Below are 26,921 nucleotides of genomic sequence, written 5' to 3' on the forward strand. Positions count from 1 at the left end.
TTCATCCTTCCCTTTAATAATCCATCCTTTCTGGTACATGACTGTACTTTAAAAAATTGTACATGCTTTCTGATAGATTATCAATATCAACCATTTTATGTCATTTTAAACACTGTAATGCACTGAAACATAGTGATGTACACTGATAGTGGCAATCCCAGTAAAACTAATGTAATCATCATGTAACCAGTAAAGCCACTGGCTCTGTTAGTAGTAAAACAGAAAAAGCTATAAGGTGTTGAGAACTGAAGACATTCTTTTTATAGTCTTATCCCACGGTTCGTTTTCTCCTCGGCAGCGTGCTTCAGTGCTACATTAAGTTTCTGATTAATATCGAGTGTTGACATTTCTTTGAATCTGAGCAGGACTTCATTGAGCACAGCAAGAAAACTGAAAAGTGGGTCAGCATCCGCAGTCACGCTTTTGGCCGCAACGCTCCTTCAGAAACGTGTCTGAATGAAGTGGGTCTGTTTGGCCTCGGCTACACTGCAAACACGGGGCACAAAGAACAGCCTTCAGTGTCGTCATTGTTAATCGTTATCTCTCCAATCCCTGTGGCCAGCTCTCTGCTGTCTCCCCCCACCCACTCACTTCTGCTTTTCTACCTGTAAAGACGTGTTTGAAAAGAGCTGTGGCTGACCCACAAAGTCCACGAAGAGCGATCCCTCTGGTTGCAAGAAAGAAAAAATACAAGTAATTGACAGAGATTAGCCCTCACCTGCTACGGTGTGATGTAGGCTGAACTTGGGACACTGAAAACTCGACGTGTCGGAGAATGAAGCGAGCCGAGGTCGGTCTACGCATTTGCTTCACTGCATTAATATTTCAACATCAGTTAGTGATTTGGGAGTTACTGCGTTAAATACTGTACACTACTTGGTGTACTTGATGCTCTTGTTTTTAAGTTTGTTAAACACATAAACTGAAACTGTAAATATATAAACAATAAACCTAAATCAAACGTCAACACTGCAATTTTTTCTCTCCACAGAAATAAAAGATGCTTCTCATGTGACATCATTATTGCACTGCTCAAGAGCTGTCTGCCACATTGGATGCAGTTGCTAGGGAAACATATATTCCCCAACGAGTTGGCAGCTGACTCCTGGAAGTGGCTGGCTCTTGCTGTGTGAGCTCTGTTTCATAGAAGGAAACGCACCAAAAACCTCACAGTGATTGCTTTGGTTGCTCGCAGATTTCCACAGTTGCCCGTACTTACATGATGCTGTCTGCAAACACTCGCTAACTACTAGCAGAGCTGCAGTAAAATCTGGAAAAGTGTGGCGCACCTTTCATGTTGTCACTGCAGCTCAGGCCAATATGCTACCAGCCAAAGCAATTCCAAGGTTTTTGCCAACCAGGAGAGGAATACAGTTTTCCCAAAGGTTCCCAGCCTGTGTGACTCGTGCTTTAGCAATTATTTTTCAAGCAACCACTCACAACTCCTTCACAACTCCCTCACGACCGCTGGTTGCCACACACCAGTCTGTACGCCTGTGTGGCTGGGGTCTAAGTCACATCCAAACTAGCAAACAAGTTTATGCGTTTGCGGAACATGAAAGAGCAGTAAAATCCTTCTGCAGTGACGGGCTCAAATCCCACATGGACCTGTATACATTACATCATAATGTCATGTGTGTAGTACCGGAAAAAACAACCTCCTGTTAATACACTACTCTGTACGACTGTAATGCAGAGCTGTTTTTACTCATAATGGCGACCTGTGCTAAAACAACTTCCACAAACACCACATCTTGTTGGGGGGTGGGGTCCCCTTGGCCAGCAGGGGGCAAGATATCTGACTGCGGTCACAAAAGGGAACTGCCATAAAATGAAAACAGTTGTAGTATCAAGCCAGTGTAAACCTCAGTCGTCTGGTATAGGGGTGTTACAGTTCCCATGATAGATATAGACAGGTCCATCGCAGCGATAATACAACTGAAATATGTCTCCGTATCCATGATCCCTCCACCAGGTGCACAGCTGCCGGTTCCAGCCACACGCCAAGGAGTAAAACAGTTCAGGATGCTCCATTCCGATCATGGTAAAGAAGTCTTGATCACCCAGGTGGCCTCTAAAGCGATACTGGTCTGCTAGTTTGGCCACATTGCTGGGCTCCAACAGCTTATTGTAAAGAGCCGAGGACCTCATAGCACCTAGGTCCAACAACATCACACCGCTGTTGAAGCCCGGGAGGCCGTCAGGAGGAGGTTCCCCGACTCTGGTCTGAGGGTTCTCCTTCCGGTACTGCCAGAAAGTGTGCCTGAGGAAAAAAGAAGAGGTGCCAGAATAAGGATGGGTCTGCATGTCGAAGTGCATTTGGGCAAAATGTGTGTAACAGTCAAAACACTAGGTTGAATATGAAGGGTTGGAGGTAAGGGAAAGTTGCCTTTTTTCAGACTGATGAATAAACTGATGACTTCATTTGAAGAAGAAACATAAGTAGTCATGACCTTTTGTTTCTTTCCCTCATGCATTTGTCAGGAAAACTATTGCTGTGGTTTAGGCGTCCCTATCAAATTTAGGGAGATCAGGATTTTTATGCTGCTGCTTGTACCATTTTTATTTTTAGGGAGTGGGGGTGGGGATGAAGTGTTTGCTTCAAGAAAGTACAAAATGCTCCTTCTGTGTACTGACAGCTGGTGCGAAGATGTTTCGTGCCAACTGAAGACGAGGATGAATGGAAATGTGCTCTTACTTGCTTGCTTGTGCACACGTACACACAGATACAGCTTATTCTTAGTTTGGGCCACAGAGGAGGAAAGCTACAGTAGATGAAATAGTAACGCAGAAACAGAAAACAAAATTAACCACTCATTTAATTTCTGCTCTGCTGACTTTTTGGATAAATAAATGCATGTGGGCGGCAAAAAAATGAAAAAGAATAAATAAAAATCACACACAGTATGCATTTGTCTTTCTCTGTGTGTGTGCAGTTTGATCAAATCTTGTGGGAGCAGGAGATTCTGAGTCACACTTTCGTATTATTGCTGACCTATATTTGGCAGCTGTAGCTTATCCTCACAGTTTTATAGAGTGTGGTGGTTAGTGACTGGGGACTTGGGGCCCCTGTGGAGTATTTATCATTTTAAAGACATTCACTGTGTCTACGTGCACTGCACGATGTACGTGCACTGAGATGCATCCAGAGTAAACATGGTGAAGTCAGGGAACATTTACTTTTCTGTTTTGCTGCTCTGAGGGAGTAAGTAAGTAAGTAAGTAAGTAAGTAAGTAAGTAAGTAAGTAAGTAAGTAAGTACTGAGTAAAATACATTAAGAACAATAAATTGCATTTTCTTCAGCATCATGATGGCCAGTAATGTATGACTTCTATCTTACTAGTTACAGACATGACAAATAAGGCAACAGGACACAGTCCTTTTTTTGGACAAAAATGCATTCCAGAGTTTATGTGAAGCTAATATTAGTCAAAATTTCCCTGTTCTTAGCTGTCAGCGAAGAACAAGAAACTGAGGGTAGACAGCAGGGTCAGAAGCTGGCAAACACCATGAAAGCATAGATCCATTCTGCGTAGTGTTAACGATTCGGTGGTGGCGGCGTACGCATCTTTTGATGGCTGCTTCCAGCAGAATAACGTGCCACATGTCACAAAACATCTCAAACTGGTTTCTTGAACGTGACAGTGAGTTCACTGCACTCAAATGACCTCTACAGTCACCAGATCTCAGTCCAGCAGGGTACCTTTGGGATGTGGGGGAACAGGAAATTCGCATCATGGACGTGTAGCCAACCAATCTGCAGCAACTGTGCGATGCAATCATGTCAACGTGGGAGAAAAAAAAAATCTCTGAGGAATATTTTTAAGCATCCAAGCACCTTTTAGAATCTATGATTCGCAATGTTAATGGAGTCTAACCGGGCACTGGCAAGGCATATTCCCAAGAAAAGCCCTTTAAACTCTAATGAAACGTTCCGCTCTACGTTTGGAGAAGGTTAGAAAACTGAGCAAATAATAGAGAATGGCTCTCCATGCTGTGACACAAAGACTTTCTCTGGCTTTGTACCAGCACACTCACACCACATTCACTCAAAGTGAGCAAATAAGCTCACTAGCTCAGATTAGGGCTCATACTCTTCACACCTCCGTCCTCTCCTGCCTTGAATTTTCACTGCCAACCTTTCAAATCAAGTGTCTCTCTCACTTGTGAAAGAATGAAAAGCAGTAGCTGGTGACAAGGGCAGTCTGTGCTGCCATCCCCTCCAAATGCATGCTTCTGCTTCTTCAGAATATGAAACAGCCTGGTTTCTGATAACTGCAAAAAATGTGCTAACCGACAGAAGGGAGTCTGGGCTGTGCAAATGAAAAGTCCGGCCCTTTTCGTCTGTAGTTGGGATACACAAAAACACATTAAAATTCCAGGATGGATGCAAAAGAGACGCTTTAATAGAAGAGATGATAAAGAGCTTAATTTTAGAATAGAGTCATTAAAAAGCATGATTAAAGTCATTTAACACCGTCATGTTAAACAACGTTTGGCAATTCTGTTGACTGAATGAAGGCATCATGGTAGACTCGCTGTTCTTGATGATGATGCTGACCGCCAGATGCAAAATCTAATTTTATTAAGATCAATGACAAAGTGTTTCAGTGTCCGTGCTACATTAGTCATTATTTCATATTAAGCATTCGGTATCATCTTACAGCAAAAAGGGGAAACATGTGGGATGCATCACACAATGGAGCCTCAAAACACAAAGCTTAAAGAGAGCAATTCCCTCGCTGCTCATTGTGTGCGCCCGTGGCTGTGACACTTATGTAAGCATGTCTCCGGGGTTTTAAAACATTACGACGACAGCTGCAAGGGAAGAGGCACGGGGCATTTCTTCCAATAATGAACTTTTCAGGGGCAGGATGTGCTCTCAGTGTGGCTGGTGGGAGGATGTATTCTCCTGCATAATGCTCGGTCCATTAGCACCAAAACGCAGTGTGAGCTGAGAGCCCTCTCTCTGCTCGGCACAGGAAAAGAGGACGTGCACTCTGCCTCGCTAATAGCAAGTCTCAAAAATTTAAATATTATCAAGTCCATTAGCTAGAGGCCAATTAACAGGACAGCATGCAGAGATGACAAACAGATAACGGATAGGCTTCTCCAATGTTCACTCAGTCTGGGTTAAATGTAATTAAATAAAAGGCTTCTTTCTTTTGGGGTGCAGAGTCAGTGCTACTTATTTAATTTGGATCATGCATCCTGACATTACACTGGTCCTGACCTGTCGCTGCAATTGGAACAAAAACAAATCCTCGAAACAAAAAAAGAGAAAGAAAAACAATAAAAACTTGAATCTCTGTATTTTCTATTGATCTCAGCCAGTGGCTTCAGCAATATCCTCCAGAATTTCAGTGACGCAAAAGCTAACCGCTGTCAACACTTTCAAATTTCCTTTAAAAAGGAAAGAGGAGAAAAATCAATTGCAGCTCGGGGAATGTGCTTTTAACCCCCACAAACTGCAAGAGTGAGTGAGTCACATGTCAGTGCAGAGACAGACACTGAGCTTAATGTGGAAAAACGTAAGTTGATATACGATTTCTTGGTATTCTGCTGCTGAATAAGCCTGTCCAGGCCCACAGGAGGACATTAGTGGGGATTCCCAGTGTTGGTAAACCACTGGGAAGAACAGAGACACCAGATTTACTGATTAGCATGCACACACAAACACTGCTTTTCCACTGATGGCACTTCTCCAACACACATGACAAGCAAGCATCAATCAAATCCTGAGAGCAAACAAAGCATTACAAACAACATATAAATGTGGCCGTAGAAACGCATTCGCTACAGAGGAATTTAACTTTGGTTGGCGTGAGTTATTAGGGGTTAGTGATAAGATTAATGCACAGGCATTGCAGAGAAGACGATATTAATATCACACTTGTCGCCTTCAATATCACGTGCACTTGAAATCTTAATCTGTAACTTCACGTTGACAAGATTTCCTGTACTTTATCATACACAAGCACTCTGTGTACGATGTGTAAGCCATGTCTAAAGAAAAGCCTGAGAAATTGCTGGAAAAAATTGGTAAATGGACTGATTCTTATATAGCGCTTTTCTACTCTCACGGAGCACTCAAAGCGCTCTATACAACATGCCTCATTCACCAAATCACACCCATTCTCACAAGCACTTTATCTACACTTAGTGCTTTCTAACGACATTCATACTCCGATGGATGCATCGGAGAGCAAGTTGGGGTTAGTATCTTGCCCAAGGATACTTGACATGCAGACTGGAGGAGCCAGGAACCGAACCACCAACCTTCCGATCAGTAGGTGACCTGCTCTACCTCCTGTCTACAGCCACCTTAGTGAAGGGTTTAAAAATAGTGCAAAGAAAGCAAACCTGTGACTTGTTATCCTTATTTGGCTTCTTTCTAAAATTAAACACTTTTTGATTAATTGTTTTATTAGCACACAATCTTCAAGAGCCCACAGGAAACCACCTGCCCGTGTTTGTACCAGTATAGCAGCTGCTCCTGCATGAAACTTCCCACCTGGACTTGGCTCATTGAGTCTCACTATCTCACACACACAGACATCGACACAAACACACAAGCACACACACAGTGACGTCCTGTTTTGATGCTGCACTGGAGTGGAAAACAGTGAAGTAGTCTAAACGGACCTGGTGTGTTTGTTTTATTATCTTGGAGAAAACTGGGAAAAAAAATCAGCTGAGGAACAAAGAGCCTGAAAATCGGGGGCCCTTGTTTACCTGTGTGTAAACACACACACACACACACACACACACACACACACACACACACACACACACACACACACACACACACACAATGACTAAATCAGTGTACAGAGCTTGATGTGAATCTTCACAGAAATATAATTACCCTTTGCAGAAACACAGACCTCAACAACTGTGATTGGTCAGTTTGATAGTAATATGCAGTAGTGCAGCAGCAGCAGCAGTGATTAGCACAAAGCTTGTACCTTTCTGAAACAAAGTAATTATAGGCTTGCTTGCTCATTAGGCTATGCAACAGCTGGTATTTCGTCAATGTATCCATGCATTTGTCAGGTTTTCCTATCACTGTGTATACACTGAAGTCTTCTCTCCTTCATATGTTCCACTAAAAGTAACCATTTTTAAGATTTATTAGCGTGCAGCTCAGTTTCACTTCTGTGGGTGCAGACACCAGTGAGTACGTTAAATACTGGCAACCCCTCATAAGTATGGCAATGCAGCTACCCATCACCCTCCCAGCAGACACACTTACTATGTTGGTTTGTTCTCAAGTTATTGCATTCACAACAGTTTCAGAAAACTTACTCTGACCTTGAGGTCGAGGTCACTGAGATTCAAACTCATCCAAGGTTTCGAATAGATGCACCTATGAGCCTTTCATTCATAAAGTTCAGAAATGCAACGGTAAGAAAGCCAATAAAGGAATGCTGAAAAGACTGAGAGAACCTGACCAGACATCTGTTACCACATCTGCTTATTTTAACGCCTTTGTATGTTAATAAAATATAATGAGCATTTAAGGCAGTGTTTTAAAAACATGTTTGCAGAGCCGAGGATGACGGGAGGAAAGAGATTAAATCTGGAGCGCCACATCGGAGCGCTGGATCCTCATGTCCAAGAGGATTTAATAAATTTCCACTGCCTAACGAGGGCACTCAGAGTTTTGTACTGTATGAATCAAACTGGCGTGTTGCTGGATTCTGAGTGTGAGTGATGAACAGTTTGTTTACTCCTGGCAGTTCTGAGAGAGAGACAGGAGATAAATATGAATTGCAGGACGAGAGCACTTCTTAACAGGTGACTCATCGTGGTTCCTGCCAAATCCTCAATTATTATTCTGGCATGAGAGACTCAAAACAACATTTTCACCATAGTTGTCATAACTTGGCCTTCTAAGTCTGACCTCATAGTTATGCCACTTGCAGAATCTCATTTTAAGCCAGTTATAAATCTGACTTATAAATCGGAGCAAGTGTAAAGTCACAATCTAGGACATTCCTCTATCAGCAGGTTTGACAACACAGCTTGTAACACTGACTCATCTCATAAACTTTACAACAAACCAGATTTTAGATCGGACAGAGTATTTAGGGACAGTCCGCCAGACCTCTAAACCATTTGACTAACGTAGTAAAGGCCTGTTACCACATGTGGAGCCCTTTTCACTGTAAAAACTCTCCAAAAATTTCCATTTGAATTTCTGTATACGGGTGCTTTCAAAAGGACCCCTGCTGGTTTGACTGATTGTTTTATTCCCAGTGAAAAACGCTTCTTTTTCCTTCTCCACAAAGATTTTTTTCTTGTATTTGTTTTTTAAATCGTTTTCTGAATCTTCGCTGTGAAGTGACAACAATTATTTATGAACTGTGTTATTTCTCTTCAGTTCACCTGCTGTTTCTTGTGTATCTCATTGGACTGTCAATCAGTGGGTTTAGTTTTCAGATTTCAGTGTTGGGGAATTTGTCTTTTCTTCATAGTTGGAGAAAAGATAAATGACATATTAGTACCAAGCCTTGCTGAATGGCGAAACATGCTTCTAGAAACAAATCTATTAACGTGAACCTTTAAATCGAGGTATAGTTAAGACCTGGGTAGCCGGTCTGATTGGTTCAGCTGAGGTAAAGTCCAATACACCCTTAATAAATACCAGATATGCAACAAGTGCTCGAGGTTCAAGTTTCAAGTCCAGATGACAATATGAAAATAATAAACTAGCAACACTACTTGGAAACGATGCAAATAAGTTAAGCGCATTAGGATGATGCTGGCACGACAGAGGTGAAATATGAGTCTCTGCAGATATGAGAGCCTCATTTCCCCTCAAAGCATTTCCCCTTAAACTGTGTTTGTCTCCAGTAAATGAAGTTAATTTCTTCCATAGCTGCCAAACACATAACAGAGATGTCTTTTTCCAAAACCCTGAAAAGGATGCAGTTTCATAAATCAAATTCAAATTAATTTCAGATTCTGCAGGAATTTCGCCTCATGTCGATATTTCACAATCCCAGTGTTTCATTTCGCATGAAAATCCTGAAACTACAATCAGAAAGGCTGCTTAATTTCCTGTTACAGGATGCATTGCAACTTTTTCATTTGTGCTTGTATCTGAGAAAGACACACAGCGTTTAGGTTCCTGTGAATCAGTCTGGACACCAGACCTCTGATGTTCCTTCTCACTTAGCAACTGTGAGAGACACCAACTGTGAGCATGCATGTGAGGCGCAAAAAGGCTGAAATCCATCTGGGGTCAACAAGAGGGACTGAGATTTGTACAGCGTTTCAACTGGTTATTAATATTTCATTAAAAATGTGGTATGTACACTTACACCACTTACAAACGTATGTATGCACGATCCCGATCAATTCAAGGGTTGCTTGTCACCTTCAGGGACTTTATACTTCATTTGACAGAAGAATTAGCAGATGAAGATGAACTTCCTGCTTCCTGTCTTCTCTCTCTACTTTCTATTTCTCTCCCTTTCCCTTACTTTTTGTCAGGCCAGTGGATTAAATCATGTTAATGTCACACTATCGGTCGAAAGTGGTACTGGTGACCAAAACACATATAAAACAGACATTGATATGTATCCATATGTGTCCACATCTCCTCAGATCTGACATGGTCTGCCCACATTCAGGTCCAGTCCGAAAAGGCTAGGCAGCGCCTGTACCACCTCCGACAACTGAGGAAGTTTGGGGTCTCGTTGCTTTCTGTATGACTTTATCAGTGTCTCACATTATTGTTGAAGAGTTTTGGTCCACTCCTCTTGACGGTGCCCTTTCAGTTCATTGAGGTTTACCTGCATTTGTTTATGCGCTGCTCTCTTTTGGTCCCAACACACTATTTCAGCCAGGTTCAACTTAACATGAAATAAAAAAATAATAAAATAGTTTGGAACATTCCTATGCACCTCTGGGTTTTTGTCACAGCCGTGCGGCCCGGGATTCGAACCCGGGACCTCTCACACTCTCATCTATCCAAACGACATTATTCCAGATGTCTTGTGGTCCATTTAGATGCAGCTTTGCAAACCTACGCCGTGCTGCCGTGTTGTTTTTATAATAATAATAATAATAATAATAATAATAATAATAATAATGGATTGGATTTATATAGCGCTTTTCAAGGCACCCAAAACGCTTTGCAATGCCACTATCGAACCGGCGACCTTCCGGTTACAGATGTGCTTCCCAAGCCCCTGAGCCACGGTCGCCCCATTTTAGCAAGAAGAAGCTTTCCTTTTGCAACCCATCCAAACAAGCCACACTAATCTAACATGATGAATGAGGCCTGTAGAGTCTGAGATGCAGCTCTGGGATTTTTGCAGTTTCATGAGCATCGTGGTCTCACCTCGGGGTGAATTTGCTGGCACGTCCACTCCTGGGAAGGAGTGTTAAATGCTTTGCACTTGAGAATAGTCATTCTCGCTGTAGAATAATGGACGAATTGTTTGGAACTGGCCTTATGACCCTTCCCAGATTGATGAGCAGCAACAATTGCTTCTCTAACATCACTGCTGACGTCTTTCCTCACTGGCACTGTGTTAAAGACACACCTGAACGCTCCAGACCAGAAAACTGACAAAACTTCTCAATTAATCAAGTGCACTTAGCCGTTTATGACCTTCTTATATGCTCTTTGTTAAATACATACTGACACAATATAGTATATGCTGTGTGCCACTGTTAATCTGAGGCTGTAGTTATCACATTTTTAGACCTGCTAGGAACAGATGAATTTCTTTATTACATCCAGACATACAAAACCTTTGAATTGAAAGAGGGTGTAATTTGTTTTTGTCAGACTGACACCTGAATTTTACTTTGGCACAATTTAAAAACAAAGTGAGGATGCTTTCTCGCCAAAAGTCAAAGCCCAGCAGTCGAGTCTCTCCTCATGACAGATGGTAGCCTTTGATCTAGCCTGAGCCGGAAATTATACTGACGTATTGAGCGAACACTTGAAAGCAAGAGCGCCGAAGTTAAAAGCAGAGAGCCTCACTTTTATTCATGTGCATGTCAAGATGCAGCAGACTGGTGTCAGTCTGAAGCTTCCAACGACTGGCAGGTTCAGATTTCCCTAGTAGGTGCTCTGTAGGTCTGCACTGCTTACCTGTATACTGGCTGCATCTCTCTGGTGATCCCTATAACTGCTCCTGGAGGAAACCGGTGAAACTCCTGAAAAAGGTCCCTGATGTTGGTCCTGTACTTCAGGTCCAAGTCAAGCTGCACTATGCGCGTCAGACCTGAAATGGAAACACAGAGGATAAATGCAGAGACTAAGTTGAACAGATAATGGAAATAGATTGTCTATTTTAAAAATGATCCCAAGAAAATGTACTTCTGAGTAAAATCTCCCTGAAGGATCCATTTCCGTGACCACTAGCACATCATTCAGCTTGGATAACAACATTTAGTGAGAGAACTGGCCCTTCCAGGAATACCGAGTTAGAGGAAATAAGAGCAGACACTGACAGAGGTTTTGCTCCGAGGTGGCTCGTTTGGCCTCTCTCTGTGCAATGTTAGCACTGACCTAGAAATGAGAAACATGCACGAGAAGAAAATGTGGAGAGGAATATGACGAAACGTGAACACAGTGGCGTAGCATGCAGAGTAAATGCTTAACACTGCATCTTGTGGTCTGGGAAAGAACCTGTAATAACAGTAACCAGGATATTCGAGCCCTCATCAGTTCATTGTTTCAGCTTCCTATATTATTCTGGTTGGCATAGTGATGAAAGGATGGGAAATGCTAAGGAATGAGGCACTGTGCTCACAACGTTATTATGAACTGATGAAAACTTGTGTCAACTTCGGATGTAAAGTCAACAATGAACACCTACAGGCTGTCGAGTTAACAACATCTAAAGCCGATGGACTGAAAAGATGTGGCGACTTTCTGAGATCCAGGACACTTCAGAACATCATTCTCGTTTTTAAATGTCTGGTGATTAAATGTCTCCTCAGTCTTACTAATGCGGTCGTACAATGAAAGACAGTGACCTTATTTATTTAATGTTGCTTAAGTCACTAGAAAAACTCAGCTAGGTCACACATAAACATATTTAAGTGCTTCTGTCTGTTAAAACAAGTGACGTGAAAAGACGATGGCTCAGCAGTGCGGCAGCAACCTGTTTTCTGTGCTCTCCAAACAAGGAAGCTGCACATCACAATGCCCGAATGTGCTGTGGCAACACAGAGGGGCTAGGAAGCGTAATCTCTGCGTGGTCAGCGCTGTTTGTTTGTACTAACATGGCTTAACGAGCGTGAGTGTAACAGGAAGAGGGCCTTCAGTTCTTACAACATCGTAATGTGGTGGGTTTGATGTTGGACCAATAACTCAACACAAAGTCCTCTAAAGGTGAAAGCGGAGCTGCATGTTTTCAAATCAACATTTATCTTTTTGCATTTTTGAGTAATGATAACACAAAGAACCCTGTTGCAGCTCCTACATTGCTGTACGTCTTTATATTATTATCGTATATTATTATCTAGAGCAGGGCGATATGACCAAAAATATTTATCACGATATACATTTGAAAATTTGTGATAACGATATGACTGACGACATAATTGACACTAGACAAAATACTTTACAACTTCACAACTTTATTAGTGCAAACCCCCGCCCCCCCAAAAAAACATCAATGTATTTTCACTTAAACAAGCAGCTGTTCTTTATGTGCATTAAAGTTATATAAACATTTTACAGTGCAAATGCAAATTCCTCGCTGACAGTTTAACCAAAAGGCATTTCCAGTGGAAACTGGCCGACATATCCTCAGCATAACCATGTATAATATCCACAAAACTTAAAAAGAGGTTATACACACACAATACGGTAATATTATGTTGAAGCACAGTACGTATCACTCCGCGAGGCTCCGCCTACGATAGCCATAATGCTCCGACAATCCATCAAGCGGTGCGACTTCGTAGCTTAGCAAAGTCGCACTAAAACATTTGACAGATTCTCGAGCGCCGTGTACATAAAATCGTTTCGAGGTCAGTAAACACAACCAGAATTCATACATAAGGCACACGGGATTATAAGGGGCACTGTCGATTTCCAGAAAAATCAAAGGATTGATTTTAAATGCCCCGTATTTTCCAAACAACACGGTAATAACGACGGCCCGCTAGCATGCGCTACCAAAAATAGTGCTTTGTTGTGTATCTGACGGATGAAAGTTAAACCAGTTCCACACCAGTGAAGCTGCAGCATTTTTACAAACCAGTTCTGGTTCATCTGTTTCATTCAACGAGCCGCTTTCGCCCTCCACATTCTCCGTTGCCGCCGTGCTTTTTCCGCCATGTGCGTATGAAAACAAAGGCACTGCGCATGTGCGTTTTACCCATATTCTATCGCGATATTTCATTTTCTTATCGTTGCCCAACATTATACCGGTATTACCGTGAACGGTATGATATGGCCCAGCCCTATTATTATCTTTAATTATTTATAATTATGCTTTCATCCTTCTTTTAATTAAATAAACTATGTTCTTGTGCTGATTTGTAATTCCTTTTTTCCTCTCCTAATTGTCATAGTGATTGTTGTTCTCACTTAGGTCAACATCTGTTGTGTTTAAATGTGCTACACAAATAAACTTGACATCGTCTTTTTCCCCCCCTCTACATCTAAACCTAAATGTATGGTTTATCCAACCAACATGGATTAAGTCCATGTTGGTCCCAAAGGCAGCTCTTGGGAAATAAAGAAACAGATCAAACTTTACTCATCTCATTCTTCTTGCTTCCTCCACTTCTGTACCATTGATTCATTAATGCTCAGATATTTGAAGTTTACACAGCTACATTCTCGCCTGAAAATATGTTAAAAGTTTTTTTGCGACCCAGAAAGAGAAATAAGAGTAATATTAAAACTAAGTAGCTGCCGCCATTGTTGGAGACTGGACTTGGCTAGGCCGCGCTATGAATACTGGGATATGGTTTTTCATTTTTGTTGTCCGGGTGGAAAATCAGGAGAAATTTTGGGAGAATGGTGGCTCCGGGAGATTTTCGTGAGGGGCACTGAAATTCGGGATTCTCCCGGAAAAATCAGGAGAGTTGGCATGTATGAGGAGCACATCATTATATACCAGCTAGCCCAACTTCAGTAACCCTACAAACGTCACTGCTGTTTAGTTTCCTGTCTTCATTTATGTTGGAAATGATAGCAGAGCTGTACGTTTGAACTGTTTCAGAAATCTCTCAGTCAGAACATGCAATATCATGTTTAGGTGGAAACTAGCGAGCTAACTTCCTGCTAACTTCTAACGCAGTTACATTTAATAAATTCTGTTTTCATGGATGCCTGGATGTTAAACTTAATTGTTACACCTGGTAAAGCAGCAACGCTGATCATTTTATTAAAAATGAAAGAATTTAGACAGTTTTTAATTCTCAGTGATGCTGCAGTGTTGATTTGACTTTGGGACCTGAAGAGACGGAGTTTAGGACCCAGATGACTCTGCGAGGCTCCTGACTACTGTAGCCGTAATCCTCTAAGCCATGCGGCTTCATAGCTCACCAAAGTCGTACCAAAACATTTTTGACAGATTTTTTAACGCTGTGTACCACATAAAATCGATTCGACGTCAGTAAGCACAACCAGAATTCATACATAAGGCACACTGTCGATTTTGGAGAAAATTACAGGATTTTAAGTTCGCCTTATAGCCCCAAAAATAGGGTACTTCAAGTTTGAAAGCGGTCAGTGTACACATAAGTCAAAACTTCAATGAAACTTTTATGTGCATTTGCTTAGTTTGATTTAGAGATGAGGACGAGATTTGTTGTATTTTTGTTGAAAACCTCTCTTAATTATTAAATTAATTAATTTCTTAAACTTGTATGTACTAATCTCCAAACAGACTGAAGGCATCTTTAACGGTATCTTTATGTCTAAGATATGAAACATAAATTAAACGCACTCATATAAAAATAGTAGGAAACTTCTACATTGTTTGTTTATTTCAATTTAATTTTCTCTACATAAATAATCTTTTGAAAAGAATCCATCCCCGTGTGATCAAAATACAAAACTCTTTTCCCCCCCCAAACAGTTAAACAAAAAAATATTGTTATGTGGAAAATATGTGAGTTGAGGTCAATCTGGGCCAGGTGTGTGGGTGCTGCTTTCACTTATTTACTGCAGGAATAATGTCATTAGTGTGGCTTAGAGCCTGCCTGAGGCTCTGGTCAGATCTGGTCAAACTCAGGCACAGCAACAAAACAACAGAGACATTGTTACCTAACATGATATATATTTATTTATTTTTAAAGTAAGAAAGTGGGTCAACCTCATTAAGCTGTAATAATAGCCTTGATGTTAGTCTATTCGTATGAGACGCTGTTTTCTGCTTTTACCAAGATTCACTAGAAAATGCCACCAAAAGTACGTTTCCTGATTCAATATAAACGGTTTACTCCAAACAACGAGGTCCTACAGTCACAAACAATAAAAATAAAATGGAAAAACAGGACAACAGAAAGCAGCTGTACTGCGTTCACAAACTTCATTAAGTCTAAGTGACAGTATTTTAGGCTTGCAAACGGCAAAACTGTAGACTTGAAACAAATTCCTGAAAGTTACTCTCTGCCAGTATGACGCTAATAAGGTTAACATGTTAGCTAGATTGATGAACTCAAACCTTAACCCGTGCTGAGGATACTCAAGTCAGTTACTTGAACACAGAGTTTCTGGTGTTGTTCAGTGTGATAATACAACCAGCTAGGCTCCACCTGGGTTCAATTAAGACGCCTTCAAGACACCAAACAATTCACTGAAACTGAGCAGCATTATTACAAATCAGAAAACCTGCACACATTAAAATGTGTGATTTCACTGGCAGGTAGGTATACAGACACAACCTTAACCCTACTAAAACTGTCATCGATATGTGTGACCCTGTGTCAGGTCTTTGCTAGATTTTTACATGTTTCTTAATGACATGACTTTCAGATACTGTTCATCTGGTGTAGGTCGTTTTTCGGGCTTGCCGCTTCTTTTATTCTCCCCTTGTCCAGTTTCCTCAAATTTTTTAAGGACACATTGTACAACACGCTGAGATGTGCCAGGTTTTTGGCTGAGAGCTCGTTGGGAGTTACCTTGTTGGTGCAAAAATACCAGTTTAAGCCTGTCAAACTGTGTTATCGTTTTCAATTGTTATAGATTCAACTAAAGAAATGGGGAGGAAAAGATGTGTTCTTGCAATAGGCTGCTGCCTAAAACAAAGAAAAACTGGAAAACCATCTCTCAAGACCACTTGAAAAAAATGACATCTGGCATCTTGGAAGCAAAATATAAGCAAATGAGAGGTGACTCAAAATCACAGTTTTCAACAAAACCGCTGCTTCTTCCTGGGATTCAGTTATCATCTTTGTCACTTTTTCAAAGCGGTTCGCACATTAACAGTGTCACTTTAACCCTGTGTGGAAAACAAAAGACGAGGTCGCAGCAGAGACTCAAGTAGCAGCACGTTTACCTCTCGAGGGGACACAAAAGCACGTAACACCTTTCCCCTAAACAGAACAAGTGTTTAGGAACCTTGTCATTAATTAACAGCTTTCCATTGTGCAATTTTATTTCTCGCCTATTCTCAAAGGACAGAGAATACATAGATCTGTTTTCAAGACATTTAATGACCTGCATGCTACACTTACATGGTTTTGATGTCCTCATGAATTCTTTATGTTATGCTACTCTACTGTAGCATCAGTGTGGCGTAACCTGTACCTAAATTAATAAAAATTAACATAAGGACCTCAAAAACATTTTGCATTTCTCATATGCGCTGATGAAACATTTTCATATTCAGACTGTGTACAGGAAAGCGTAACAGTGCTGACAATTTCCTCCATGAATTCTCTTTTGAAAACAGCAACAAATCTGACAAAACGTCCATCCTTCACACTTGTGCCACTAATCAGAAGCTTCTTTGTCTGCTGCTTATCTCACGCAGTTACATCAAAGACTGGTGCCTAGAAAACAACCCTGCTGTAGCTTTGTGCATCACATACTCTCACCCCCACCTGTCCCAAAACTACCACATTATGCCCTTTCTAGATAAAAGCATTCTTTAAATAGAAATGTGTGACCACGTGGGCACACAGAGCAGACGTGCAACACATGGTTGATCAATAAGCGCTTTAAGGACACGATCTCCAGCGAGATTTTATTTGTTATTTGAATTATTCGCTTTAAAGTTTGAGCAGTCTAACAATTAGACAGTTGGATGAACAACGTCTCTTAAAATTACTTAAAGGCTCATCTCTTCAAGCTTTCACCTGAACAACTGCCATCACCAACCATCAAGCTGAACACGCTTCAGCTTCATCCCTCTTGTTCATGTTAGGATAAATTTAAACTGGAATACGGAGTAACGTTGAAAACATTTGAAAAATGTAAGCTGTTCTCTATTGTTGATCTCTACTGCATGCCCCATGCTGCACATCCATTGAAGTGATCCACAACAGTGCACAACAGAAGAGATCTCTGCCCACAGTCAGCACCCACACAGGAGGCACCGGTATGGACAGTAATGACAGAGCACATCCTTCCTTCCTCACTCCCCAGGGCCTCTGCAGCATGCCACGTGCATGTGAGATACCTGCCCAACCTGCTTTTTTCCAGCTGCGCACCAGCAAATTAAAGAAGTGAGTGACTGAGTTTATTTAAAGCTCGGTACGCCAGAGAACTAACGCAGACTTTTCTGACATATCGTCACCCGTCAACAACAGCTTGCGGCTCTATATGTGAAACATGATCTGTTATGTACATTTCTCTCCTCAAGCAAAGGAACAAAGTAATAACTGAGGCGACGGTTGCTGTCAGATAGGATAAGAACTAAAGGGACTAAATGGGATAAAATGTTCCACGTCTTACTTTCAGGCATGATGTGATGCATAGCTACGGACAGAAAGAAGATGGCGTCGCTGTAATAGGCTCCGGAGCCAGCGCTGAAATGCTTCTGCATGGCTTCCACAATAGGGAAGAGCTTCTGAGTCAGAGCCACGACGTCATGAAACACCACCTGCAGGAAAATATGAACAAAATTGAGTCGTGAAAGAAAGCTGGGAAAATAATATCGTTTTCAACAACTGGTGCAGCTTGAGGCCACTGTCTGCATTGGACAGGTTTAGTGAGCTCATCACCTTTAACTTCCCCCGCTTACCGTGTCGGTAACTGTCTACTCAAATGTTTATGTCATACTGAAATCCATTTACAGCACACTAAGCTATTTGGACTAAATTATGACAAATACTTGAAGCAGTGAGCAATGCTGAGCTACGCACTGTGATAAGGATCAGGGGTGCATGGGATATTTTCTAAGCAGAAGATCTGGACTTGAGCTAATGTGAAGTAAAGTAATGAAGAACCTGCCTATTAGAATGACCCAATGAAGTAACGCTGACTCCACTATGGAAGTTCTGCTGAAATCTTTCCGTTTTGGTGATTTCAGTTCAGACGATGGCTGCAAACAGCTGCACCAGTCCACGACCCAAATTCCATTAGGTGCTGCCTTCTTATGCCCAAGTTTCCCTTCATGCTGCCTCTGCAAGCTTCAAATCCCACAACATCTTGTACAGTAGATATCTCTACAGATTAGGGCAAGAGGATTTTAAAAAAATACACTAAGTAGTGATTATCATTAAAGTGTTCTTGCAGGAGGAAAAATAAGTAAGTCGATTTGGGCTGGGCTACTTTCTGTTAAGGCCAGACACGTGTCAGTGTGGCGAAAAGAAGTCTTAACCCGTTGCAATTACCGGGACTTGTGCACTGCAGGGTTAGACGACGTGCATAGAGGTTTTTAAAGTAGAATAGTAAGCAGAGACTTCAGATATCAGGTCCTTTTTTTCTCTCTTTAAAAAAAAAATGAAACAGGCTCCCAGTTTGGATTTAGGAAACAACACTCTCTTACAAGATTAGACTTAAAATGATCCTCTTTGATAGCAGATATAGTTAAGACTGCATCAGGTGACCCTGAACCATCCCTTAGTTATACTGCAACAGGCTTAGGAAGCTAGGGGACTTCCAACGAGCTACTGAGTGCTTCTTTACTCACCTCTTTTCTCTCTCTTTGTGTTTATACTTTTGCATTTTATCATGATTAATGATTAAATGATTCAATTAGCAATTTCAGCTCTCTCCCATGATGTCCCGTTAGAGGTTTCTTCCTGTTAAAAGGGAGTTTTTCCTTCCTATTGTTGCCAATTGCTTGCTCAGAGTCTCCCCTGATTGTTGGCGTTTTCTATTCTCTCTAATATTGTAGTCTCTTCACCCTACAATATAAAAAGCCTTGAGGCGACTGTTGTTGTGAGCTGACGATATAAATAAAACTGAAATCTTAAAGCTTCAGGCAGAACATTTCATCTGTCGATAACTTGCCGTTTTAAAGCTGAACAGAGCAAAACAAGGATAGGACTGAGCAAATAAATAATACATCCTAAGGTAGCCCTGCCCTAAAGCCTCCCCCATCATAATTTACAGTTACAATTACATTGAATACAACATGAAAGCATTGACTGAGACCTTAAATCTATCAGCATTCACTGAGGTCACAGATTAAAGGAGCTGTATGGTGTTTTTCCCACTAAAGGAATTAAAGGTTTAACTGTTTTCAACATACAGACGATATTTGATGACCTCCCCTGTACCCTTAAAGACGAGCTCTGACACCACAGCATACATCAAAGTTGTAGTTTTAGTCCATTAGTATAGTTTCTGGGTTTTCTCTCCGTTTTGGCCTCCCGTCCACACTGAGACGGTGTTTTGGCTGATGGAAAACGCAGCGTTTTGAAAACGCTCTTGAAAACGCATACATTTGGAAACGGTGCTTTCACGTTGCAGTGTGGACAGCAAAAACGCAGACTTTCTAAAACATGATGCAGTCATGTGACCAATTAAACTAAGATAGCAGAGGGCGTTATACAGCAGTTGTTTAGCCCTATTAAAGATTCATATCAGTCTGTACGTGCTCCAGATAGCTTTTCTTCAAATTCTTTAATTCTCACTCGCTTTTGCAACTTTGTACTTTCGTGTTACTCGCAGCAACAACTCCACCTCATTGTTAGTCCATTTTAAAAACTCGCTGCTTTTCCTCGACATTCTGCCGCGACGCTTCAAAGAGCCGGAAAGTAAATAAGCGGCAGACAGAAATGAGGCAGGTCGAATCTTCTTGCGTTTCACACATTAGTGATGTGCGATACCACTGATTTCCTTTTCGATCCGATACCAAGTAAAATCCAGGGTGGTATCGATGATACTGATCCGATACCGATACTCTGTACAAACACTTAATGTTTCATTGTATTTAATAATACAATATATAAACTGCATTATGTAATTGTAATAATAATAATATGGCATCATAATGATTACATTACTTGCTCTTATAGCTTAATGATGCAGAATAATCCTATAGAGATAAAAAACCTGAAGTTGTGCACTATTTGAGCATGTTGCCTGCCTGCAGCACTAAAGGACTCTGTGAGAGACGTCTGTCTCGCCCTATCAGCACCTGTCCCTGTCCACTCCTCCTCTTCGGTTCGCCTCCACATAAGCTCATCATATTCTGTGATATGATTTACTCTGAGGTGTTTGACGAGGTTAGTGGTGTTGCCACAATACCTCACTGTCAATGTGAACGCACAACTCTGAAAACGACTGAAAACAGTGTGGACGCGGAGCGTTTTCAAATCTATCCGGGCTAGTGTGGACGTAGCCTTAGAAGGCCAAGAGGCTTTCAGGAGGTAAAGAGTTAAGGGGTTAAATGTATTGTTCAGGTGGATTTGTGAAGAAAAGGAAAGAAAAAAGGTCATAAAACGTCCCAGGTAATCTATATTGGTACAGGGAAACCTTATCAATTCCCAGTGCAGGCTTATGTGAAAGTACTAAAATACTGTGTCCTGGTTTAATGAACAGTAGTTATTTTTGCAACACACCCAGTTCCAACTTTCAAAGCCCCAAAACTTCACACTGTTGTGTATGTTTATTCTGACACTCGGACTCATAAAATCTTACCTGTGGCACATAAATGGAAAGCCAGAGAGTTTTCACTTTTGTTTGACCGACAAAAACCAAGCAGAGAAACTCGAGCACATCATTCGAGCTCTGATGTTTTAAAATATCAGTTGATCGAGTAATATTAGCAGTGAACTTGAAAGGCTGGACATGTTTGGCAGCCGCCGTGTTGCTTTTGAAGGCGTGCCAGGACTGAGCAAAAGTTCCTTTTTTGACTTCTGTGGCCTGACTTGAGCAGCGCTCCCTTCAGAGAGCACAGAGCTTGAAAAGATTCGGACTTTGCGCTTACTTAATGAGCAATAACATGTTTTTGAATGAAAAGCTAGAGAAATGATGAACATATGTAACATAAACATGGAGGATGGATGCTTACAAAGTGGATTTAATAATGTGGACACAAAAGTCTCTGTCAGTATGACATTAACTTCAGGAATATGAGACATTAACCTCATCCTTGAACCTGAACTTTACAGGATAAATAGAAATCAGTGACCTCAAAAAGCCTTCTTGAGTTTTATTAAATCCATGTTATGAGTTGATCTTGTGTTTCCTAGATCCTCCTGAGCGACTTGTTATTGCCTTTTATGTCCTCTTATCAGCTGCAGAATACTAACACATTGTACAATGGCTCTGACACAAAAACACTGCCATTAGGACGCAGATATTAACCCAGGAATTATATCACAACACTGCTTAATTCCCGTGAGCTGTTAGCACTGCATGAGACACTGCTCAAGTGAGTTCCATGAAATATGGTTAGGGAGTAAAGTGCGTAACCTCTAGGCAGCGTGACTCTGCAGTCTCTCTGCTGCAAATGTCAAGTGGGCCATTTAATGTGCTGCTGCTGGGAAGCAATGTAGCCTAAAATACATACTCATCTAATCCTCGTGCTCCTTAAAGTTAAATCATTAACAGGAATGAGCCTCAAGATGAGCAGACAAGGATGTCAACACTGCCCTTGTCAGACCCCGAGGAGTCTCTGTCCCATCTAAACTGCTGGTATACGTTTCTGCCGCTGTCTCTAAGCAGGAGAGACAGCGGCTGTACTCGTGGCGGTGACGGCAGAAGGCAGTTTTATGATTCATGATCTAGAAACGTTTTGTTTTTTTTGTTTTTTTTAAATCGCTGGTCTGGAATGATATTATGAGACTGATGAGAAAAAAAAAAACGACTTTGAATGTATGGAGCGTGTAGCTTGGATTAAAAAAACAACAACAACAACATAAAGCACTGTCAAGATGTGTTTACATCAGACTAAAGGTGAGAGGGCACTGCAGTACAGAAAGTACAGAAACGTCTTCACGTGAGAGCATACTGAGAGGAAACCAGGGGAGAGAGGAGCATGAAGCATACGTGGCAAGCCAGAGATGTTTGAGATAATTGCAGATTTGGGGAAGAGGTGGCTGGCCTGAAAATCTGTGCACAGCAGATGAACAGTATCTGAAAGTCATGTCTAAAAGGGAAAAAAACAAAGCAGAAAAGACCTGAAACAGGACCTGAGAGATGGATCTGGTGCTTAGTCGATCCATCTACTGTTTACTAAAGCCTGATCACAAACAGTCTCAGTGGAAGGGTGGCTGTAATGAAAGGAACAGGAGGAAAAGGCTGAAATACGTCAAATTACACAAGAACTGGACTGAAAACCAGGAGGTCAGGAGAGAGGTACAACAGTGGAGCTGCATTTCAAGCGAAGGTTTTGGGGATCTTGTCAAAAAGTGATGGAATCGTGAATGCAGAAAAGTGCAGTCAGACTTTGCTCCACCATTCAAAATCATCTGTGAAGTCTCAGATTGGCAACTTTAGTTTTCAGCGTGACAACGATCCCCAACACACTGCTAATGTAATAAAAGCAAACATGGAGAGAAAAACACATCAGTCATCGATTGGCCTCCGCAGAGCACAGACCTTAACATTATTGAAGCAGTGCGGGGTCATTTTGACAGGGAGCAGAACAAAGAAGAACTCTGAATGTCCTTTAGAAGCCTGAAGTCTACTTACAGAAATGGGCAGACAACTCACCCAAGTGATTTCAGGCTGCTTTGAAGATCGAACAAATACTGACTTTGAAGCTCATTAGAATTGTTTTTCCCCTTCTATGCTGTACTTCCATGTGTGTTTGCACATGTTTCAATGAATCCGTGCACCCATTTTCCTACCCAAATATAAAGATATGAGTGGTGGCTCAAGACTTTTGCACAAAACTGGATCTGTACAGTAAGAAGGACATAGAACTGTGACAGAAATAGTAAATGCAAAAGGAAAAGAAAATACCCACAAGTCAGGTTTAGCATTTCCGCACCAACACAGAGGAACTCTTGTCTGACCAAGTCCCTGCTAATGCTTTAAGCAAATATAACCAAAAATGGGTTTTTGACACAACATTTTTCTAATATCCATGCAGCAGTCCTCTGAGGACTTAGCTCTGCATAGTAAAACTTGTCCACTAGAAAAGTCTGAGTACGGTCTGATTGCAAAAGAATCATTTGAACGGGATCCGATCCAGCCTGCAGCCACTAAACTGCCAAGATCCCAAGCCGAGCAGATCCCTGACCAATCCCAGCAGGAATGCGATCAGCCTAAGATAAAAGAGCAGTGGAACATCCACAGCAGAGGTTTTATAAGATGAGACATTCCTGAGAAAGGAGGCCCTGCCTGTCGAGGAAGATCTGAAAAGGGAGATTGTAGTTTGTAAGCCAGTTTATGATGGTGTGCTCTGTGAGAAATACAAAACAGGAGAAAGTGGGTAAAATATGCATGTAACAGAAAGAGCACAAGAGGGGGGAAATAATCCTGTTTTTTGGCAGGAAGAACACAATAAGGGAGGGATATTCCCATGTGTGAGGCATCAGCTTGGCAGGAAAACACTGCCCCCCTGTGTTTCAACTGTAAATAGCAAGTACAGCCAATGTGTTTCTTAAACGGAAGGATTTTTGATTAAAAGGTCAAGTAGCTTCACAGGAAGCGCACCAGTTCTATTTAGTGATTAGTCAAGGTGTTACAAAAGTTAGACATTTCTATCAGAAGCTCCCTTTAAAAAAAAAAAAAAAAAAACCCTTCTCACTCATTCAGTGCAAAAATATAAATACCATCCCAGAAAGTGTGTGTGGATCATGAGCATTTTGGGCTCTAAAAATAGGATCTGCTACCCACAAGAAGAATTTACATAAACATATTTTTCCCTCCCCATTAGAAATAGAGATATCTTAGAAATATAAATCAAGCTGAACACAGTCTGCCAAGTGTTTAACTGCATAAATCACTTACTCCTTTGTTTTGTTATTAACAAACTAATATGTCAAAATAAATAGATACTTGGTCAGAAACACTAATAAATAAGTTAACGGCATTTACTGGAGTGAGTGTCGAGAAATACCTCGTATTTAAACGTTGTGTCAAGGAAAAGCTCCAGCAGCATCCTCTTGCCCAGTTCTTGGCTGGCCTGGTCACTCACAAAGTGGAGAACCAACACCTCTCCTTCCAAGAAGTGTCCGTGTTTTACCATGGACAGCATGGCCACTCGGAATTTATCCTGCAAGCTCCGGCTCTTGTCCACTTTGGTGAACATCATTAGCACGTGGTAATGTTGGTAACCAGCCTCACTGTCCGCTTTCCTGGACGTCAAAGCGTCGCCGTCTTCTTCTACACCTCGCTCTTCCCATCCTTGCTCCTTTGGCTCGTCCGGGTGCGAGAGCCTGGTGTCCACGGTGAGGTCTGCATCGTTTCTGTTGGTGTTGTGACTGGCCTGGGTCTGCTTGATCCTCTTTGTGGTGCTGGAGAAATTCTGTCTCTCTGAGCCAAAGTAGTAAAAAGCTACAACAGCGAGTGCAGCAGCCAGGAGAAGCACCAGCTGATAGGACCTGAATGTACTGATCCTACCCATGATTCTGGCTACTACCCTTAAGAAGCCCATAACTCCCTGCTGGCGTCATGAGAACGGGAGCGTGAGTGGGAAGATTTTCAGCATTTCATGATCTTTGATTTCATAGATTTTCCACATTCTCCTGCAAGAGTAACAAAAACAAACATCTGCTTTAGTTTTAAGCTTTGGCGTGGACCATGAAACTAAATATCACCTATCAGCCAAATCTAAGTGAAGCATTAAGATTGATGATCTATTCTGGCTAAGCCATTAAAAGATCTTATTTCCATGGTCTTATAAATTCATCTTTGAATGTTTTTCATTTTAATTTAATTTTTAATTATATAGCACCAAATCACAACAACAGTCGCCTCAAGACGCTTGAGCACTGCTATTCCAATCCTGGGATATGCAGCAAAATCCAGAGTAGAGTCGGTGTTGGGCGGCATTATTATATTTCAATAATATTAGCCCCCTGAAAAACTGACCATACCACAAAGCACTGCTGTGCTTTAACTTTGTAATGCTCAAACTGAGGCTTGTCTTTCAATGTGACACAACAGTGCTGTCAGTTGAGAAAGCATCACGCCAAAAACAAACAAAATCAGTTTATAATTTAGAAAAAGAATTGTTTATGCCCACAAAGCAGGAGATGGATACACAAAGTTATCACAGTGTTTTCAACTGCGAAGAAACAGAAAAGTGAGAAGTTGCATCAAAAAATTCAAAGAGAGTCACAGAGTACAGAACAAGCCTGGCAGCCTGTGAAAGGTTTCAAAGACTCTGGAAAGAGAACAAGTGAGAGATGTGTCTAAAGACCCCAGAACAACTGCCAAGGCACGAGTGAATGACTTAGCCAAGTTGGGAATTGTATTCTCAAAGAAGAAAATCAGCAGAACCCTGCAAAGGAATTGGACTGCATGGTTGAAGATTAAGAAAAACTTGACTTCGGATGAACAGATATCCTTAAGACAGACTGAAGTGTACTAAGAATAACCCGAAGAAAGATTATGCATAGTAGAAGCGTGTCAGGTGAGAAGAAACTAGAGCACCGAAGTAAACATTACAGGCTGGTCTGCACAAAGCCTGTGGGTTGAACTGAAGACCAAAGTCCATGCCAAAAGACCATCAAAATCTAGAAACTCACCAAAGAGAAGAATAGGCTGGGATTGTTGAAAACTACAACACACTATTACCACCAAAAAAAAGACTATTATCATCAAAGGAGCTATTAATTTTGACCCCGGTAGTTGTTTGTTAAAGTAAGATCATGTAGACATCCCAAATAAAACTAGGGTGCTTGGAAAATCTGCTAAACATTCCTTGTCCTGTTTAACAGCACTTAGGAAATACTTAAAAAGGCAAAATCTTTCATATAGGGGCTAGTAATTCTGTGCTCATCTATGCGAGTGTCTTGATTTTAACATGTTATTCTTTGGATCAGTGCATTACATAAAGAAAATAAATCAAATTAAATATTGTTGTTGGGCAAACAGTGATTATATTCAATGTAAACACCAACTCTAACTCCAATGATACAAAATAAAACACAGAAGTGCATCCACTTGCCTGTCTCATGTTCTTGATCTCTGTGGTTCAACCATATCAGCTTATCCAGGGAGTAAGCTGTCCTGAGATCTCCTCGGTTTAAGTGGCAGCTTCTGTCTCATTTACTAAATTGCCTCCTCACGTTTTGAAAGATAAAACTAAGACTAACACTACGGAAACCTGTTGACATCCCGCCTAAAACGGGTGCTAAGCTAGCCAGCAACGTGCCTAGATGTGGGTCGTTGAGTAGCCACTACAGCGATGATTTTCCAGCACACATATCAAGAGAATTAATCAGGGTTTGCTTGTTAAAATTTTCGCTGTATATGCGCAAATCGCTGTCGCCTGAAAACGATTTGTGTATAATAGCATAGTTTAGGGTAAGGAGGTAATAGACTGCACTAACATCAGATGGAGAAGCCACCAGCTAACAGCCTAGCAACAGAATCATGTGACACAACCTTAAACGCACCCACCTGGTTT

The 26,921-nt window shown here is 41.4% G+C and overlaps 1 protein-coding gene across 1 annotated transcript; it reads right to left on the bottom strand.

Moving 5' to 3' along the window:
- Positions 1–1,329: 1,329 nt before the first annotated feature.
- Positions 1,330–26,889, bottom strand: xxylt1 (xyloside xylosyltransferase 1). Its single transcript, XM_082505587.1, has 5 exons — positions 26,460–26,889; positions 24,405–25,032; positions 17,894–18,041; positions 11,117–11,249; positions 1,330–2,263 (listed from the first exon to the last, which is right to left on the bottom strand). The coding sequence occupies exons 2-5, from the start codon at positions 24,939–24,941 to the stop codon at positions 1,867–1,869; spliced, it is 1,215 nt and encodes a 404-aa protein (XP_082361713.1). The 5' UTR covers positions 24,942–25,032; positions 26,460–26,889; the 3' UTR covers positions 1,330–1,866.
- Positions 26,890–26,921: the final 32 nt, after the last annotated feature.

The sequence above is a fragment of the Aulonocara stuartgranti genome (genome assembly GCF_965226115.1).
Source record: "Aulonocara stuartgranti genome assembly, chromosome: 15".
Lineage (NCBI taxonomy): Eukaryota > Metazoa > Chordata > Actinopteri > Cichliformes > Cichlidae > Aulonocara > Aulonocara stuartgranti.

Coding starts and splice junctions, on each gene's coding strand:
- xxylt1 (XM_082505587.1), bottom strand. CDS start 24,941: ATGGGCTTCTTAAGGGTAGTAGCCAGAATCATGGGTAGGATCAGTACA. Junction 11,250..17,893: donor GCATCACATCATGCCTGAAA/GTAAGACGTGGA, acceptor TTTCCATTTCAG/GTCTGACGCGCATAGTGCAG. Junction 2,264..11,116: donor GAGATGCAGCCAGTATACAG/GTAAGCAGTGCA, acceptor TTTTTTCCTCAG/GCACACTTTCTGGCAGTACC.